The following is a 20,531-nucleotide window of genomic DNA, read 5'->3' as shown; positions in this document are numbered from 1 at the left end:
CTATTCTGAAACCCCAACTACATGCCTCTTGTCTCTTCAGACTCAGTGGATTGGGAAGAGATAGGGGGTGAGGAGGAAGGAAAGGTGGGATTTGATGTAAGTGACCAGGCCATCTACAACTAGATAGAATGAGGCCACACAGGAATAAGACTGTGACAGAACAGATTGTAATTTGTAAGATTATATTAGTGGAGAAACAGAAATCCACACAAAAAGTAAGTTATTAGTTCCCAGAATTAGTTTATTATTAAAAGAAAAGTAAGTGATGCAGACAACAGAGCGTAGTGAGGGATGTTACAGAGGCTGGCATTAGACAGGGGGGAGGGACGTTACAGAGGCTGACATTAGACAGGGGGGAGGGATGTTACAGAGGCTGGCATTAGACAGGGGGAAATGGGTCTTCAAGTCACACCCGAGAAGTGAAGAGGGACAGAACCACTGTGGGCAGGGAAGTACTCACATACGCAAGAAACATCAGATTGGTCTGGCTGGACCGGAAGCAGAAGATGAAACCTCACTGGACAGAGGGTGAAGAAGGCTTTGGGAATCTGTGAATTCTGGGCTGTAAATTCACAGGTGTCTTCTGGGAAAAGAAGTGTTTTTCAGAAGTTCCTGAGCAGTGGCCTGTAAAATGTTTGCCTTTCAAGTATGGTGGTCTTGGTTCAGTCCCCAGAACCTATGTAAAATGCTGGGCATAGCAGGATGTGTATGGAATCCCTGTGATAGCAAGATGGAAGAAACAGGGAAATTCCCCTGGCTTAATGGCCAGCTACCCTAGCAAGCTTGCTAAAGCCCCAGGCCTATAAGAGACCCTGTCTCAGACCCCTGAGGAATGACATTCAAGACTGCCCTCTGACATCCATGTACACTCACACACAGCAGAATTCCTGAGCAGGAGAAGAGTGAAGTGGAAGCTTCTCTAAGAAAAAGCAGTACGACTGGGCTGGAGTTGCAGTTCAGTGGCTAAGAGCCCTGGCTGCCCTACCAGAGGACCAGGGCTCCATCCCATATGTACCACATGGCAGCTTCCAACTTCTGCAACTCCAGCCCCAGCGCATCCGACGCCTTCTTCTAGACCCTGCACGCATGTGGCACACAAATGAAACACTCATACATGCAAAATGATGAAATAAAAATAATATGACAACAGCATTGAAGAGACAGGTACTTGTTCAAGATGGACTTTGAAGCAGAATGGTCCTGTCTCCCCACCTGCAAACCTAGAATAAAAAAGCCTGCATCCAGAAGAAGATGGCAGATCAGAACAGGAGCGCAGCCTCCAGAGAGTGACTGGGCTCAAGTCCCAGCTCTGCATGGCACCCATGCAAGGGCTGTGAGCAAATCAGTTAACCCTTTTGTTCCAGTTTCCTCATCCATGAAAGGGGGGTTCTAACTGAGCCCACTTCACAGGGGTGCAGAAAGGATGAACCCAGCTAGCACCTGTGAGAGCCTCCTCATGTCTGGCAGTGGCAAACGTTAGCCTGTGAGCTAACAGCAGCAGGGTAGCTGCCTACAGTGTGTCTCAACCCAGAGCCCTGCAAATGAGGTGTTTCTTTTGTTTGAAATTGGAGACAAGCGTGGATGGCAAGGTGGCTCAATGGCTGGGAGCACTGCCTGCGTTTGCAGAGGGCCAGAATTTGGTTCACAGCGCCCACACTGGGCAACTCACAACCGGGTTTAACTCCTGCTCCAGGAGATCTGATGCCCTCTCTGGTCTCTGCAGGTACTGCACTCATGCGTGTATGCTCACAAATACGTAGATAAAAATTAAAACAAATCTAAATCATAGATAAGAGATAAGCCAGAAAGAAAACAGTGAGACTGGGAAAAGCCTGAGTGGGTAACATTTTGAAGAGGAAAGTCAATGGATTCAATAGTATCAGGACATTAGGTTAAAGATGGCAATGATTTTTCAGGCCTATGGAAGTGACAATTTTAGTGACAGTACTAGATTAAAACATCAAAGTTGAAGCAAGATAGAAAACTGGCAAATAGTTAACTAAATCATTCTTTGCCTTTTAAGGAACAATAAGATCCTAATTTATAGGTCACCAAACTAAAACCTGAAAACTAAGGGTGGAAAAGAGCAAGAGATGTGTTGTCCTTTTGACTGCATCCCTGCAGACTAGTCTTGCTTCTTCTTGTAGAGAGCCGTGCACGGCCGTGCCTCAAAGATGGCGCGGCGTCCGGCTTCTGCCTTCCCGATGGCAGGTGCTCCTTATTTGGCTAAGGCTAGGATCTGGCTTGCTTCCGCACACCTGGACCTAATCTGGCTTGCTTGCGTATGTCTGACCCTAGCGGCATTGTCCACGTGGCCACGTGGCACTACGGGGTTGATTGCCCAGTGGCTATAAAGGGCGTGGGCTGGCTTTCCCGAGGGAGATTGGAGGAGATAGGAGATCAGAGTGAGAGTGAGAGTGAGAGTGAGAGTGAGAGTGAGAGTGAGAGTGAGAGTGAGAGTGAGAGTGAGAGTGAGAGTGAGAGTGAGAAGATGGCTTTCCCTGGGGTCAGAAGATTGTCTCAAGGTTCCTGAATAAACTGCTTGGAGAAGAGCCTGGCGTCGTGTCTTCCTTGCTGGTCGAGGCAGACGCGACATCTTCTGAAGCGACTGCTTGTCTTTCCTTTTTAATTACTTTTGTTATATTAATGTATATGAATGTTTCACCTGAATGTAAGTCTGTACACCACATGATGACTGGTGTCTATGGAATCCAGAAGATGATATCAGATCCTCTAGGTCTGGAGTTACAGATGGTTAGGAGTCACCATGTGTGTGCTGGGAATTGAACTCAGGTCTCTGGAAGCCAGTGCTCTTAACCTCAGAGCCATTTCTCCAGCCCCGTGACTTGCTTTTCTGAATGAGCTGGGACAGCCCATCACACAACTTGAGGGCCCCTTTACAAACTCAGTAAAGTGGCAACCATACTTACAGCGGAGGCCCTCTCATTTCCAAAGGGAGGCATTCCTTGTACTCTTCATATTATATTTAAGAAAAATCATCCTTATACACTTGGATTGATGGTACCAGCAGATTATGTACAGTAGAGCTAAAGACTCCAATCAGCACTCTTTTCTTTGTTTTTTCCAGACATGTGTGTTCAAATGTAGTCGACTACAGAGAAGTCACCACAGATGAGGTCAATGCCACAGCTTCACAGAGCTAGAAGATAACTCTGACAGCCATTTCAGTTCTGGTGATAAACTTACCTGCAATACGACCTTAAGTCAAGGTCCAAATGTGGTGCTCAGACATTCTGATTGTGCCTGCTAGTTAGCTTGTACATGGGGCACAATGCTACTGGTTAAAGAAAAAATGAGCATTTCCTATGTCTGAAGAATTTCATAAACATATTAAATAAAGTAAGAAGGATTCCTGAGAACTCCCTTACAGCCTGTGCACCTCACATGCATTAGGGGGGAGAAGATTAAGAAACTCCTTTCTACATGGATCCTTTTATCTGTTTTTTTACAGCTCCTGTGGAGAGATGGCCTCATGAACTCCTACTGAAACCAGATCACCTGAACTGAAACTTCAGCCCGCCCTCTGCCCTCCGGAGGCGACTTAATTTTAGTTTCATGAACTTCAGTGTGAGTCTTGCAGACCAACCATCAAGTACAGGACACTTGGAAACGATTTGATCTCGGGGGAAGGAAGGAGTAATTGTGTGGGTTACCTGTGTTGTTACCATGACTATCTTCAGAATCTGCAAGCCCAGCTTCCATGGGATCTGGCGTCTGGCTCGGTATTTCTCACAGGGGCTCATGAAGTAGAACTGCAGGTCTTCCCTCAGACATTCTTCCTTCACCTCAGACTCAAGCGATGCCATCGCACTTCTGCCACAGAAGACAGTTTTTAAATACCCCGGAACAGCCTGTTTCTCACAGTACTCCTGGCCTACACCTCCTGTTCACATACTTCACCTGGTTCCACAGACACAGAACTCTCAGACCAGAGAACCTCTTGTCCCTAGAAATCCGAAAGAGGGTTCCACTCTTTTGTCTGTAGCTTGAGTTTTCCTGCCTGGCCCACAGTCTGGGCAAATCTCTCTCACCTGCCAGTCCCACAGCCTCTCAGACCTGACCAAGTAAACACAGAGACTTATATTGGTTACAAACTGTATGGCCGTGGCAGGCTTCTTGTTAACTGTTCTTACAGCTTAAATTAATCCATTTCCATTAATCTATACCTTGCCACATGGCTCGTGGCTTACCGGTACTTTACATCTTCCTTGTCCTGATGGCGGCTGGCAGTGTCTCTCTCTGACTCAGCCTTCTACTTCCCAGCTTTATTCTCCTCCTTGTCCCGCCTATACCTCCTGCCTGGCCAATGGCCAATCAGTGTTTTATTTATTGACTAATCAGCAACACATTTGCCATACAGAACATCCCACAGCACTTCCCCCCCCCCTTTTTTTTTTCAAAAAGCAAGGTTTTAACCTTAACAAAGTAAAATTGCATATAATTTGGGAATTTGGGCGTAGCATCTCTTACTACTTCCTGCTGGAGGGGGGCGCTGTATCTTATGGGAACACAAAGAAAATTTTAGGATTATGGAATAGTCCGTGAGGCTGTATCGTCTGAGCCAGTTGCCTTGAAACCATTCTGGATGTTGGATCATCTGGGTCATAGTGTCATCAGAGACCTTTCAGGGGGTCTTGGATGGTCAAACCTGATGTATCTTAATCTGGAACAAATCCATAGCCTCTGGCTTTCTGTGGGAACAAAAGCAGAGTCTCCTTTCCAAAGCAACATATCCTTATATCCAAATTTTGAAGTCAAGGTATCTTTAAAATATACATACTGGTTTAACTCAACATCTTTTACGATCAAATGTTTTTCTGCAGTTAAAAATCCCAAACACAACACAATCCAGATTCTCTGTGTGATACTCATCTTCACGTGGCTTATTTTTTATATTAATTTTACTGTCTCTTTAAAGGCTTTATTTTTTAAACTATGTATTTGTTTATATAACTGTATATATCACCTTCTTTGTCTCTTTCAAGCCTATGTATATTTTACACACATTGTAAACTATTACATCTGAATCTCTTATTGTGAATCTATTGCCTTAAACTGCAGCAGCTGTGGCTGCTGGCTCCGCCCACCTCAGCTTCCCAACATGGCGGGTGGCACGTTTTTCCACCAGGTCTGGGAGCTATCGTGGGTCTCTATGCTTTTAGCCAAGCAGCGTGAAGCCCAGAAACCTTTTTTTTATTTTGTACTAGCAAAGTCTAAATCCACCATGCAGCTTAATGTGCCATTTGCAGAGGCCTCATTCTGCCATACTGCAGGTCAAGCGCGCACACTAGAACCCACCAGTAGCTCAAACCGGCAGCTGCCACTCATTTGAGAGAGACAATTAGGAAGCTGTTTTTAGGTCCGTTTTAGAATCTTTTTTCTCAGTTTTTAGGTGGAAACTCTTGCCCCACGTTGGGCGCCATTTGTAGCTTGAGTTTTCCTGCCTGGCCCACAGTCTAGGCAAATCTCTCTCACCTGCCAGTCCCACAGTCTCTCAGACCTGACCAAATAAACACAGAGACTTATATTGGTTACAAACTGTGTGGCCGTGGCAGGCTTCTTGCTAACTGTTCTTACAGCTTAAATTAATCCATTTCCATTAATCTATACCTTGCCACATGGCTCGTGGCTTACCGGCATCTTCACATGCTGTTTGTCATCATGGCGGCTGGCAGTGTCTCTCTCTGACTCAGCCTTCCACTTCCCAGCTTTATTCTCCTCCTTGTCCCGCCTACACTTCCTGCCTAGCCAATGGCCAATCAGTGTTTTATTTATTGACCAATCAGCAACACATTTGCCATACAGAACATCCCACAGCATTTGTCACCTGCCTTTGCACATAACCACCCATCTCACTCCAAATGCCCATTTTCAGGATTTAAAGCTTTACCTGTCACTCCCTAGATCTTAGTACACAGTTTCTCCTGAAGAGCTAGAAGAAAGTGTGTGAGCAGAAGCTTACCACCTTAGGGAAGTGCTTCTGGAGGCTGGAGCTCTCCCAGGAAGTCAGAGGAGACAGACACCAAGTTTAATAATGATGCCAGAGTGTAGAAGGACTTTCTTTTTGGCCACCATCCCCAAATAATGACATGGAGACTTACTATGAATTCTGAAAGCTTAGCCTTTAGCTTAGGCTTGTTCCCAACTAGCTCTTACAACCAAAATTAACCTGTTTCTATTCATCTACATTCTGCCACTTGGCTTTTTACCTCGTCTCCATTTTGTATGTCTGACTTGCTCCATGTCTTGCTGGTGTCTCTCACACATGCCTAGATTCATCCCGAGTTCCTCTCTTTCCCCTGAAGCTCCACCTCTTCTCTCCTGCTTGGCTATTGACGACTCAGCTCTTTATTAAACCAATCACAGTGATACATCTTCACACAGTGTAAACAAGTATCTCACAATACCAGAGTTCCCGAATCCAACTGTTTCTGAAGCTATCTATCTTAAGACTTTCAGATCAAGCTTAAGTCCTGGAGGCTTGGGTCATTTGAGCAGGGAGTGTCTTCATGAGTAAGAGCTGTGGGGTCAAGATTGCTCAAATTACAGATTTCTTGGTAAGCTTTTGGAACTGAGGGTTATTCCTGGAGATCTTCTTATAGAGACTACTTAAACAACATCCAATACATCTATAATCTGGGTCATCTGCTTCGACTAACAACTTTAAAAGAAGCTGAAAAGCATAGTAGGGCAGGGCATGGTGTGCTTGGGATGTCAGAGGACAACCCAATGGAGCAGTTCTCTCCTTCTGCCTTATTGTGGGATTGAACTAAGGTCACCAGTCTTCCACAGCAAGTGCCTTTGCCCACTCAGCCATCTTACTGGCCCTGGTTTTCTGTTTCTAAATTGATATTTTTTTTCTCTTTCTTTTTTAAAATCTCATATCTAAGATTGGTACACTAGGTTAGCAAGAACCATCCTGCCAGAAATAATAATAAAAAAGGAGGTAAGAAATGAAGGAAGGAGAAAGAAAGAGGGAAGGAAGGAGGGAGGGAGGGAAGGAGGGAGGGAGGGAGGGAGGGAGGGAGGGAGGGAAAAAGAAAAGTGAAGAAAGAAGATGAGAGGGAGTGTGTCTTAGTTAGGGTTTCTGTTGCTGTGAGGAAACACCACGACCATAAAGCAAACTGGGGAGGAAAGGGTTTATTCAGCTTATACTTCCACATTGCTGTTCCACTGAAGGAAGTCCAGACAAGAATTCAAACACGTCAGGAACATGGAGGCAGGAGCTGATGCAGAGGCCATGGAGTAAAGCTGCTTACTGGCTTGCTTTTCCTGGCTTCCTCAGCCTGCTTTCTTATAGAACCTAGGACCATCAGCCCAGGGATGGCAGCACCCACCATGGCCTGGGCCCTCCCCCATTGATCACTAATTGAGAAAATGCCCTACAGCTGGATCTCATGAAGGCATTTCCTCAACTGAGGCTTGTTGTGATATATTGTGTACCCCAATAAAGCTTGCCCGAGGATCGGAGGACAGAGCCAGCCACTAGATTAGACATAGAGGCCAGACAGTGATGGCACACACCCTTAATCTTACCACTCAGGAGGCAGAGAGCCACCTGGATCTCTGTGAGTTCAAGGCCACACTGGAAACAGAGCCAGGCAGTGGTGGCACACACCTTTAATCCCAGTATCAGGAAGTACACAAGTCTTTAATCCCAGGAAGTGAAAAGGCTGGGCGGAGAAAGGTATATAAAGTGCAAGGAAACAGGAACTAAAGCAGCTCAGCTGAGAACTTTTCAGGTGAGGACTCAGAAGCTACAAGTCTGAGGAAACAGGATCGGCTGAGGAGTTGGCGAGGTGAGGTTGGCTGTGACTCGCTCTGCTTCTCTGATCTTTCAGCTTCACCCCAATATCTGGCTCTGGATTTTTATTAAAAGACCTTTTAAGATTCATGTCACAGAGGCTTCTTCCTCTCTAATGACCCTAGTTTGTGTCCAGTTGACACAAAGCCAGCCAGTGCAGAGAAAGAGATGGAGAAAAAGTCCCTACAGAAGGTCCATGCGTTTGAAGGTGGATGGGGAAGAACTGCACAGACTCGAGGGTCTAACAGTAGACAGCTCCTGGGGCAATCTCACCATGTGTCTACAGTTGTTGCCAGCTGCTACTCAGACACTCTGGGACTTTGTGAGTGTGTGGTTTCCAGAAAGGGGACCAAGAAACCAGAGCTCAGGCCAGATCCCACCTTGAGCTGGCAGCAGATTCTCCTCTCGTGCAGATGCGTGCCTCAAAGCACTTCCCTCTGAGGAAGTAGACTGAGAAACCACTCCTAAGGCTACCCTGAAGACCAGACTGACTCCATACCATATTTCTAAAGAAAGAAGAACTGAAAAAGCAACCTCATCCCCAGACATGCTAGCCATAAACCAGGCCAGTAGGACTCAAACCTAGGTGACTAGGGTACTTCAAAGTGTTGGGTTTCTTGAGTCTGGGGATTCCAAGCTGTGTCCTGGGATTTGCACTGGATGAGCCTCAGGGACGCAAGAATCTAACATGTAATTTGTAGGGTATACCCAGCACCTAATTAAACAGAACCAGACCAATGACAATCAAGTAACAAAATGGCTTAGAACGCAGCAGAAACTGAGCATGCACCACTGCGTGTGTGTGAGGACTGGACACACCTTAGAAAAGAGCCTTGCTGAGGCTGGAGAGATGGCTCAGTGGTTAACAGCACTGACTGCTCTTCCAGAGGGCCCGGGTTCAATTCCCAGCACCCACATGGTGGCTAACTACTGTCTGTCTTCAGCCTTAGGGGATCCAATGCCCTCCCCTAGCCTCTGCAGGTACTGCACACATACAGTGCACAGAGCTATATGCAAGTAAAACACCCATACACATAAAAATAAAGTTAAAAGGAAAAGAAATCAGCCTTGAATGCCATACAGCATGGGTAAAATATCTAAAAGATAAACTTTAATAAACAAAATACCTTTTGTTTTTTTAAATAGTGAGAAATCAGCTACTACTTGAGTCTCATTTCAAATGATGAAGCTGGACGTGGTGGTCATGTCCATAAGCTCAGCACTCCACAAGCTGAGACAAGAAGATTTTAAGGACTTGTAGGCCAGCCTGAGCTAGAGGCTATCTCAAGAAAAACTTTACGAATGTGTTTGCCTTGAGCATGCTATAGGCAGCTCCTTAGTCAGCCTGACTGACTGAATAGTGACTTCCTCTGTGGACTGGGTGCTTGGGACAGGACATGGGGATGAGTAGGTTCTTTGAAGGTCATGTGCTCAAGCTCCAGCAGGAGAGACTTGGGAGCACATTATTTTCAAGTGGATGAGCAAGGATTGAACCACAGTGTCCCCACGATTCCAGACAAGTTCTGACTGTGAGGTTAAGGGTTCAGAAAGCAAGGAGAACCCTATCATGCTGATAGCACACAGGTGTCAAAACTACAAAAGCACTTGACTGGGAAGGTGGAGGGACCCAGTATCATCTTCTCTGAGCCTGAGAACAACGTCCTCATAAAGGTGCTTTAGAGCCCAGTTACCCAAAGATCCTCCAGTAAGAAGGCTTCAGAGCTGCGGAGATGGTACAGCTGCTAAAGTGCTGTGCTTGCCTTGTGAGCAGGAAATGAGTCTGACGTCCTAGAGCCGACAGGAAAAGTGCCAGTCATGGTGATGCTTTACTCTCATTTCCAGGGGAGCAGAGACCAGAGGCATGCCCAAGACATAGTACACACACACACACACACACACACACACACACACACACACACACACACACAATCAGAAGCCTCAGGCAAACCAGAAACAGATAGCAAAAGCAACAAAGTTTTGAAGTACCAACGTAACAAGAGGTAGCAAAATATGAAAGTGAAACTCAGCGTAACTTATCTAAACTACTGTGTCCTTCCAGACCTGTTCCTTAACTCACTAGGTGTTACCATGTTTCTAGTACTGGGGAGGATTAAACATGTTCAAAGGCACCCCCATCCCCAGAGCCAGTCAATCTACAAAACACAGTGAAGAATCAGTGGGGTGGGACCAGTTGGTAGAATGACAGAAATACAGAAAAAAAAAGTTAGTTGACATAATGAATATTCAAGATGAATTTGACTTAGATTTTAAAGCATCTAAATTTTGGAGAAAAGTAAATGATATTTGGGTTAAAAAATTCTAGTATCTCAAAGGAAAAAAAGTTTAAATGTGAGTTAATACGACTTTCCCGGATAGTCTTTCTTGGTCCCCTCTTCCCAGTTCATAGTTTTGCCCGGCTGCCTGGCAGGTGAGGGTATTGTGAAGGCACGGGCGTTGCTGTAACCACAGTAGAGGGGTGTGAAGCAAAGAGACAGAAAAACTCAAAAGTAAAAGAAAAGTGGGCAATGTGTCAGGACAAAATCATCCATTCATTTGACAGGCACGTTCCCAGCACCCTCTGGTGGGGAATACCAGCTGGGAGATGAGTACGAGGGGCTTGAAAACTGCATTCATTACGTCAGAAGCACGAACCAGGTCAGAAGGCAGCAGAAATGCTGCCAGTCTCAGCAGCAAGGCTAACAAACAGCAACAAGTTCAGAAAAAGGACAAAAACCTTGAGGGGAGGTAAGAACGGCTCTGACGCTGCCTAAGGAATAGGAACTTGTGCAGATCTAATGATGCCAGCCTATTAACTACAGTAGCCACACACTGAAACGGCAAGAAACCGATCACAACAATTACAGCACTTATAAATGATTAGTTTAACTAAGTCAAAGGAAATGCATGATCCAGACTGTGTGTACACATATGTGTATACATTTATGTGTGTGCGCACATAGGCATGCACATGTGGAAGCCAGAGGTTGACATCAGGTATCTCCCTCACTATGATGACGAAAGTGATGGTGATAGTGATGATGATGATGATGATGGTGATGATGACAATGGTGATGAAGAAGAAGAAGAAGAAGAAGAAGAAGAAGAAGAAGAAGAAGAAGAAGAAGAAGAAGAAGAAGAAATCGCCTCTCCCTGAAGCTGGAACTCATAGAGTAGACTAGACAAGCTGGCCAGAGAGTCCTAAGGATCTTCCTGTGTCTGTCCCGCCAACACTAGGATCATAGGCTGGAGCCCCCATACCTGGCTTTTGTAGATTCTAAGGCTTGAGCTCAGGTCCTACGCTTGTATAGCGAGCCCTTTCCTGACTGAACCATATTCCTAGCCCCGGAAGTTTTATAAACTTACTAAATAACACTGTCGAAGACCAAATTACCCAAGTTTGGGGAAAACACAGTATCCATAAGCGTTAAACTAAAATATGGAATAGAGCAGATACTTGGTCAGACCATGAGTTGAACAAATGCTAGAGAATGTGGATATAAGATGAAGCCTGAGGCTGGTCAGGTGGTGGGAAGAAAAGGGAAGCAGGCCACCTCTGTGCTGGCTCATAAGAAAGCCTACCCTCCTAAGTAATCAGGACCGCATGGTGGCCAGGCTTAGGGTTACCACATGACTAAGGGCAACTCGAGCTTTATTGAACCAATATGTGGAAGCCTGACATTTTAAAAAGCAATTACCAATAATGCTATACTGTATTGGGATCATAACCCCAAATTTCACTGTGGGACTAAGACGAAGGCCCTTGACCTTTGCTTCTGAAAAATGTGCACACCAGGTACGATGATGGCATCCTGCTGGCAAATTTGTGACCACTCCAGGCTGCTATGGTTTTGAACTTCCCCTTAGGTGACCCTTACTCTGCCTGACAAAATGACAGATGATTCTAATGGCTGGCCTCCTTGTGGAGTGGCCTGTTGCTACCTCCTCATGCTACCAAGGAAGCAAGTTAAGTACCCTGAGCTCAAGACTGGCCCCAATTAAAAAAAAAAAAACCCTGCTTTCTACTGAGACCTCTGCCTGTTATTCCTTCTTGACACCCGAGTTAGTATTTCTTAAGGACTAATGAATGGCCTGTAGAATGATCAGGAATGGAGAACACATGCTAAGGAAGGTCTAATATGACTTCATTGGAAAATACATGGCATCTTGGCAAAGCACCTAATGCATAAATTCAGGAGACTTCTATGTTTTCGTGTGATCAGAATAAGAAGGAAGGAAACCACAGGCCTCAGGATCTAGAGTCACCCAGGAGAGGAACCTCTGAGCATGTCTGTGAGGAATTCATTGAGGTGGGAAAGACCCACCCTGAATGTGGCTGTCACTGTTCCCTGGGCTGAGGTCCCAGCTGAATAAAAAGGAGAAAGTGAGCTGAGCACCAGCGTTCATCTCTCTCTGCTTCCTGACTGATGCATGTGACCATCTGCCTCATGCTCCTGCGGCCTTGACTTCCCCGCCGTGATGGACTGTAACCTACAACTGTGAGCAGAAGCCAGCCCTCCTTCCCTGAAGCCGCTTCTGTTGGGTGTTCTGTCACAGTCAGGTGAACAGAACCCATCAGCTGGTTCCCTTTTCTCTTGCTCCATAAAACTTTTCAGAGTAAACAGCCCACAGATCCCCCAACATTTCTGGGTGTGGTGGCTAAGCAGCATTCAACAGCTAAATGCCCTCTTTCTGGCACAGCCTTTCTCTCAACTTCTGGAACATTTCACGTCTTCGGCTTCCTTCCCACCTCACCCAGCCCCCTCGTTCTCCCTCACTGGCTTCTCTTCTGTCTGACCTTTAAATGCCAGGGCATGGTCCAGCAGCTCTTCTATCATCTGCCCTGTATTCTAGAAGAGCTCATCCAATCCTGGGCCTTCAAACACTGTTCACTTGAGGGCTTTCCATTCCTCTGCCCCCCACCCTCTTGTTTCTTACCCACGCCTTTCTGGAAACTCCACCCACATGTCTAGAATCCCCAAACCTATCCTCTCCCTGCCTACTCAGTGCAGCCACCCGTGGACTTTCATCTAGACGCTTCTATGGTTCCTTGCCAGCCACACAGTAGAGCCAACTGGGCCCTAGCTCCTAGACATTTGGGCCAAAGTTGCCATGAGGTCTGAAGTGGGAATCGGGATCTCAGTTAGATTCCCAAGTTATACCACTGAGAAGCATCCACCCTCACATCAAATCTGCATCCCTAGTGCTCTCAGCTCTGCTCCTCCCATAGCCCCTCACTGCTCTAAGCATCTTCTCCCTCATTTGATCACAGGCATGGCTTCCCAGTGCCCCACATCACAGCTAGAGGGGATGCTTAAGAGCGACTTAGTTACCTTTAAATTGATTTCAGCTCATTTCCTAAGTCAGGCATCATTTTCCAGCTGACAACAACACCCCTGGAACTTTCTGCTCCTCTCAGAATAAGCACTGAGCCTCCTACCTCTTTCTGGCATTGCTTGTGAGATCCCATCCCACGTCTTCCCACACTCCATTCTGCCTCCTCACTGCCCCTAGAGCCACTCCTGGCTCTGGAACATCCCCCCACTTGGGGGTCTGCACTTGCTGTTTCCCGGCTCTGTGCATGTCTGGATCCTTCCTGTCCTTGGGAGTTTCTCAGCTCAGATGTGACCTTTTAACAGAGGCCATTGGGGGTTTTCCTTGCAGGACTGGGCACTGGACCCTCCACCTTAAACACGGTAAGCAAGTGCTCAGCCACAGGCTAGACTCCCAACCCTTTCTTACTTTCTATTTGATACAGGGTCTCACTAAGTTGTCCACAGGAGCCTTAAACTCACCCTGTTACCTAGGCATGTCTTGAACTAGAGATCCTCCTGTCTCAGCCCAGTTAGAGAGGCTCAGCTGCTCATGCCCACATTACTGCGTGCGGCCTCTCTATTTCTTGTTGTAACCTTTCTTTTCCTCTGGTTCAGTATCACAACTGGCTTTCCTATAAGAGCTTCCCTAAGCCCTGCTCCACTGTACCTGGCAGCGTACCGCAGACTACCTAACACACAGCAGGTATTCAGTGAGTATCGCTTGGAAGAAATGAAATAAATCAATGAATGAGGCGACTACTCTGGCTACATAAATGTTTCAGCAGTGTCCTTTAAAATCAAAGCACAGCAACAGTTACATTAACTAGGCAACAACAGAAAGGGGAATGTTAGAAAGAACCACTGACTGAAATAACAAAGCCATGCTTAGCCAAGATGAGTAGAAGGCTCTAGGTGGTTAGGTGCCCAATCTGCTGATAGAAATGCTGCTTTATTTCACTCACTAATCCTGTTTTGGGGTATTTTGGGGGGGGTGTTCTTTCTTCTTTCTTTTTTTTTTTAAGAATCAGCTAGATAAATTACTGCCATGGTGATCTGCTCTTTGGGCCAAAGAGTCCTTCCAGAAACAGAACACAAAAAAGGAAAACAACAACAAAAAGAACAAAGAAATGTCTGCATTAAAAAATAAAATCAGTGGATAAATCAGATACAGAATTTAGAAAAATAATTTAGTGTGTCTTTCTAAGAACAGCCAAGCTCAGAAGGCGTGGAAAAGCCTGGCAGAACAACGCGGCCTCCAAGTTTAACACTTCAAAGAGTCAAAAGACAGTGGGCTGGAGGATGGCTGGGGGGTGGAATAAAGTGTTCCCTGAGCAAGTGGGAGAGTCAGGGTTCAGACCCCAGAAGCGTGCACAAGTCAGGCAGGTGTGAGTCCATCTGTAATCCCAGCAGGGGCCCCTGGGATAAATTAGTCCATTAGATAAATTGACTAACAGGACTGCTCCAGCTTCAGTGAGAGGCTTTGCCTCTCAAAACGAAAAGCACAGAGTGACTGAGGAAGGCACGGATGTCATCTTCAGGCCTACACACCCCTGTGCATCCACATACATGCAAACACACACACACACACACACACACACACACACACACACAGGAACAGACACACACACAAGCAGAGTCAGAAGGCAGACTTAAAGAAGGCCTGCAAGATACTGAAGTAGCCAAAAGCTTAGCACTGTTACTAACAGGTACTGGGTTACTAACAGCCCAAACTATTAATAAGAAAAAGACAGCCCAGTACAGCTACAGGCAAAGGATCCGGAAATCAGGTGGGCATTTACTCCCTAAAATCAAATAGCAATCAGGTTGGCACAAATCCAGCTTAACTCTTCTGTATCAAATCCAGGGGAAACTGTATTGGGAGAAATGTAAGTACTAAAAAGTCACTCTGTTAATTATCTATGAGTGTTTGTATGATCAAGGAACCAATGTTTTATGTATTTTTCTGCAAATTTTGTAATTGCTATTTATTAAGATGATTATAAAAATAATCACTGCAACCAGCCTGGAGACTGTGTATGAGTCAGTAAATGCCTGTTACATTGTTACATTTTAATCATAATATAAATATAGTATAATCTCATTATTTCTGAAAATATCAGTGTTTGTTTCCATATTTCAACTTTTTAAAATATAGAGCTAAAAAAAAAATCTAGAGCTAGCAAACAAAAAATGAATAAGCATTGCCCACCCACAAGGCCTCTGGGAAGTGTTTCACAGAAGATCTTAATTTCCCTCATGTTTTCTCTATTTTCTCCAGTGTTGGTGATTAACATGAGAATTATCTAGTTACTACCACAAGTTAAAGTGACTTCAATTACGGTCAAAGTAAGGCGTGCAGTGTGCATCAGGAGACCAGGCATTCCCTTCCCTTATTTCATGTGTGGTGAGTGGGAGGAGAGGGTAGAGGAAGGTTAAAGTCTGAAAGGGTAACTGTGGGGTCCCACAGTGGTGGCCCAGGGCCCCAGGACAAGTGTCAGATGGTCAGTCCAGCAGATGAAGACTTTGACCCACCCCTGACAACTCCCACCTGATTCTTTTCACTCCATTTCCTATTATGAACTAGTTTCCTTGTGAATTCCTAGTCTTCTAAGAGAAGGTAACTGTTGCCAAAGTCAAGGTTATTTAAAAAAAAAAAAAAAAGTAGACTCTGGTTCCCTTCTCAGTGTATCTCTGGAAAGATAAACCACGTGGTCACTCGGGTCCCGGGATGGGCCCTGAAGGAAGCCTGAAGGGGCTTTCCATCGCCCACTATTGCTCTTAACCGAAGACGAACACGCAGAATGTTCAGGATTTCCCTGAAGAACGCTGTGCCACTGAGTTCCTGTGAAACCATCCGTGCCTTCCTCTTCATCGCCTCAGACTACCAGGAATGCAGAAGTAGAGTCACGCATGTTCAAAGTGCTGGTTCTCAGCAAGTCACACTCCTTCTGAAAACAGTGAAGAATCGGCCCCTGGGGCCCGAAGAAGAGGGAGTGGCCTCTTCTCAGGAGTACAGGCTCTGACAGCTGAGGACCACGGCTGCAGTGATGGCGTGCCCCAACTAACCCTTCATCTCCTCAAGTCTTCAACAAGTGTCTGATACCAACGTCCTGCTTGCCAAGCCTGTGAGTTTCTTGGTGGGCCACATCTCCTGGAAGTGTGGAATGGGTAACAGGATTTTCTTCTTAAAGTCCATCATTTGAACCATGCGTCTTCAAGAATTAGAACATCGACTGTAACACTAATTGGTAAGCGGAGCCAAATATTGGGGTGAAAGCTGAAAGATCAGAGGGATGGAACAAGCTACAGGCACCAGCAGAATCTTTGGCCTCTTGAGTTACTAATTACTACCCAGCCGAAATTTTTAGCTGAAATCATGAAGGCATACTTCAAAGAAAGAAAAAAATAAAGATAACTTTTGAAAGAGAAGAAATGAAGTTAGCCATTTAAGAGAGAAATTGGACACCTGTGCCTACAAAGAAGTCTGCCCTCATCAGGGAGAAAGAGCCTGGAACCAGGGAGCCGGGGACCAGGGAGCCGGGGACCAGGCTCAAAACAGAACAGGGGTTCTGTGCATACAGGTCAGAAAAGACTTTGGAGGGGAAGTGGCTGCAGAAGCAAGCGACCACAGATCGACACCATCCACACTGAACAGAATGCTATATTCTGCTCTTTGAAGTGTCTGGAGCTGGAGCAGCGGCTCCAAGGTTAAAAGCGCTTGCTGCTGCTGTTCCAGAGGATCTGAGCATGGATCCTGGCGTTCCCTTCAGACAGCTCACAATCACCTGTTACTCCAGCTCCAAGGGACAAGAAGCCCTTTCTGGCTCCCATGGAAACTTACACACACAGCATACACACAGACACACAAACAAAAAATATATATTTAAGAAAAGAAACTACTCCTGGGAATGAAGTTACTTTTCTCCATATGAGACAAAGGGGATGCTCTAAAGCATGGTTTCACTCCTCAGAAGTGATATTCGGAACTTAACTCCAAGGCGCCACTGAAGATGGCTCACTTTAGTTTTGGTTTTCTTCAGCAGCTGTTTTTACCCACAAACCTTAACTACAAGAAGACACCTGGCTGCCGGCTTGTTTTTCCCACCAAGTTTCAAAACCAGTCTTAATTTAGGTTTCATGCCACCCACAGAGAGCCACTGGGCAAAGAGATTTGCTTCTAAATGTGTGTGTCCCTGACTTTCAGTTCTGCATCCCCCGGTGCTCAGCTCCAAATGTGTTCCAAGTCTTCTCCCTTTGTTGGCGGACTTCGATGTTGTTACATTTTTTATAAAAACCATCCTCCTTGACAGAGGAGAATGTGAAAGCCTCACTATGGGAGGTTACATTAAAGGTGCTTTTTAAACAGATCCTGGCTGTAGAGCCTTGAGGAAGGTTGAGTGGAAAGGGCGTGCCCCGGGGGAAAGTCCAGGTGGACAGGTGTTTACATCTCTTGGGATTTAAAGAGGCAGATGAGCGAAAATCTTAGCAGAAGTCAGACTCTACAAGGAAAGCCTATCACATTGACCCAGCTGTGTGCTGTTGACTTAGAATGGCGTGGATACTGGGAGCAGCACCTAACAGTGCAGAGTCCACAGCCCACTTCCAGACAGAGCTGTGTTCTTCGCCCCTTATACACAAAGTAACAGAATTTGCATCCTGATATCCACAGGCAATTTTCCACCTCTTGCATCACCTCCCTTCTGTTCTCAGTTTACAGCAACACTGTCTGATCTTCCACCAGTATTGGACAGCCAGGCACCTTCCCATGGTATATTTCACATCTACAAGCCTTCAAACGCAGTTTCCATGAACTTCCAAGTCTGTGTCCTTTAGCAATGCACACAGTTTCTGAAGACATGGAACATGTCAAAAACCATTTAAGCCCTGAACGAAATGTGCTAGGAAAAACAACGTCAAATAAAAATAAAACCGAAGGTTATGCATCGCACCCAATATGAGCATGGCCATTTTCCAGGCCAAACGGAGGACAGTGAGCTCATAAATCCAGAGGCATTTGCTCCATAGTTTTTAGGACAGTGCATTTAGGAATAACACAGAGAAGTAGGTCCACAACTTCCACCCATGTGGCCTATTAAAAAGAAACTCAGGCCAGGCAAGGGTGGCGCATGCCTTTAATCCCAGCACTCTGGGAGGCAGACCCAGGTGGATCTCTGTGAATTTGAGGCCAGCCTGGTCTACAGAGTGAGTTCCAGGAAAGGGGCAAAGCTACACAGAGAAACCCTATCTCAAAAAAATAAATAAATAAATAAAAATAAAAAAAAATAAAATGAACTCCTCTACTTTCAGAGAGGTAGTTTGCAGATTGCGTGGCATTAGTCATTTTGATGTGACATTCACAACTCGTTACAGTTGTCAAAGTTGCACCATTTTTTCATGGATGCGTGTATATTCATGTAAGTGTGCACGTGTTGTGCATGTGGGGACAACCTTGTGAGGAATCCTCAGGAACAACACAGACTTCTTTTGAGACAGGGTCTCCCATTGGTATGGAGCTCCGAAATTAGGGGAGACTGGCTGGCCAGAGCACGCTGAGGGCCCTCCTGTCTCCTGCCCTTCCTGCGTTAGGATTACAGGCGCCAGGCATTTTTACCAGGTTGTTGAGGTGCCAACCCCGTCCCTGAACTTGCAGGGAATCGCCTCTCCAGCGCCACCAATGTTGTATAATTCAAACTTGGTCTTTCAAAGATCTGGGAAATCTATGCTACCCTTGCAGAAAATTACCCACTGGGTAGTCATCATAGACCAAGCAAATTCCCTTCTGATTCAGTTTTCCTTGCTGGCCTGGAGAGCACCCTGCTGGGAAGGAGGAGCGGCTCCTGGCTGCCTTAGAAAACTTTAACAGCCCACCACTATTTGTTTTAAGAGTAGAAACCAGGAGCCAAAGGCCACTTTGTCCTCATGTCTCAGCTCAACTGCGCTGCTGCAGAAGTTTAAGCACCTAGGAGGGGCCGCTTGGCAGAGCCATCGGGCTTGACTGAACGCTTTTTCATAGAGCTAGGGAAACCCGGGTTGACCACATCGTAACCCTCCCACCTAAGAAAAGGCCTGTTTGTTCCGGAAGGTAAAACCCGGCCTTATTTAACTAAGTGCAAGCAGTTAGCGTGGGCCTGCCCAAGGTAGCAAGAGCGCTCCGGTAGAGCCAACCAGGATCTTTCAGAGTCCTGTCTCCAAAAAAAGCCTCACCAGGACTTTAACCAGAAAACATCTGGCCTCTCTCCGAGTCCTTTACCTGGGAAAACCGTCAGGTTGCAGGGCCAGCTCTCCCTCCCACTTCGGAACTTTCCAGGGCTCAGGGGGACTAGTGGGAGTTGGAAAACTGATCCACTGCGTGTTCATTTCCCGCCCCGCCGGACAGCAGCCCCCAAATGGAAGCCTGGGGGGATCCAAAGCCTCTTACCCTTCCATCCAGCGCTCTGATTGCAGCCCCGGGGTCCCGCAGGAAGGCGGCTGTGTGAGCCCCGGTCGCTACGCGTGGCCCTGTTCTCCCGTCACACCCCTGCTTCCCCACCCGTGGCCGCTGCCTTCCTCTAGAGCTGGGCAACCCAGGGCGCTGCTCCGCCGGTGTCGCGAAGGACTTTACGTGGCCGAGGAGAGCCCGAGGCAGGAGGCGGAACGGGGCCAGGTGTGCGCGCAGGGACACCGCGGCTGGAGCAGTCCCGGAAGGATGTGACGCTCGAATCCAGGAGATCACAAGACGTGGCGCCCCAGGGGAGTACAGACCTGTGGTGGGGGTCCCAAGCCCGGTCTGGGGCGCGGTTCCACGCAGGCAGGTCCAGCGCCTCCTCGCCTCCGGGCATGGCACGATCGCCACCGACGTACGAGACTCCCGCACTGCCTCGATCCCCCAGATCCCCACGGTCCCGACACCCCGCTCCGCCTGCGGGTGTCTGCAGGAGGCAGGCGGAGCAGACGCCCTTATAAAGGGAAGTCTCCCGGGGAGCCTGCCACGAGGCCGCCCGTTGTCCACCCCGCCCCCGGTCGCGCCGCCCGCCCGCCTGCCCTGCCCTCCGCCGCCCTTCCTGCCCCCATCCATGCCCAGACCTCTCCAAGCGTAGTGTTTGACCCCTGCAGACGTTCGTTGCATTTCTCTTGAGCTTGCTATGTGGCCCGGACTCGCCTCGAACCCAGAGCCATCCTTCTGCCTGGGCCTCCTGGGTGCTGGGATTCCAAACAGGTGCCACCAAGGCCTGGCTTGTCCCATTTCTTTGGCCACTTCTATTCTGGCATGTTAAATGCCCGTACTGTGTGCTAGGGATAAATGCATTGCAGTCCCTTGGCCTAGGAATCGACAAGTTCATGAGGACCGGTTTCTTTATTACGGAGTCTTTATTCGGATAATTCCCTGACAAGGAGTGGGATAGCGGTGTAGGACA

At 46.9% G+C, this 20,531-nt stretch overlaps 1 protein-coding gene across 1 annotated transcript in view; it reads right to left on the bottom strand.

Moving 5' to 3' along the window:
• Positions 1–20,012, bottom strand: part of Mcoln2 (mucolipin TRP cation channel 2) — a 55,915-nt gene extending 35,903 nt beyond the window's left edge. Inside the window, exons 1-2 of the mRNA XM_052730886.1 lie at positions 19,879–20,012; positions 3,675–3,834 (exon numbers count right to left, since the gene is read on the bottom strand). Coding sequence (XP_052586846.1) covers positions 3,675–3,834; positions 19,879–19,955 — 237 coding nt within the window. The 5' untranslated portion in view covers positions 19,956–20,012. The remainder of the gene's footprint in view (positions 1–3,674; positions 3,835–19,878) is intronic.
• Between the last annotated feature and the right edge of the window lie 519 nt (positions 20,013–20,531).

This window comes from Peromyscus californicus, unplaced genomic scaffold (assembly GCF_007827085.1).
Source record: "Peromyscus californicus insignis strain IS unplaced genomic scaffold, ASM782708v3 Scaffold_9__1_contigs__length_137607984, whole genome shotgun sequence".
Classification (NCBI taxonomy): Eukaryota; Metazoa; Chordata; class Mammalia; order Rodentia; family Cricetidae; genus Peromyscus; species Peromyscus californicus.
The sequence above is the reverse complement of the archived record's forward strand: the minus strand, read 5'-3'. Positions and strand labels throughout refer to the sequence as shown.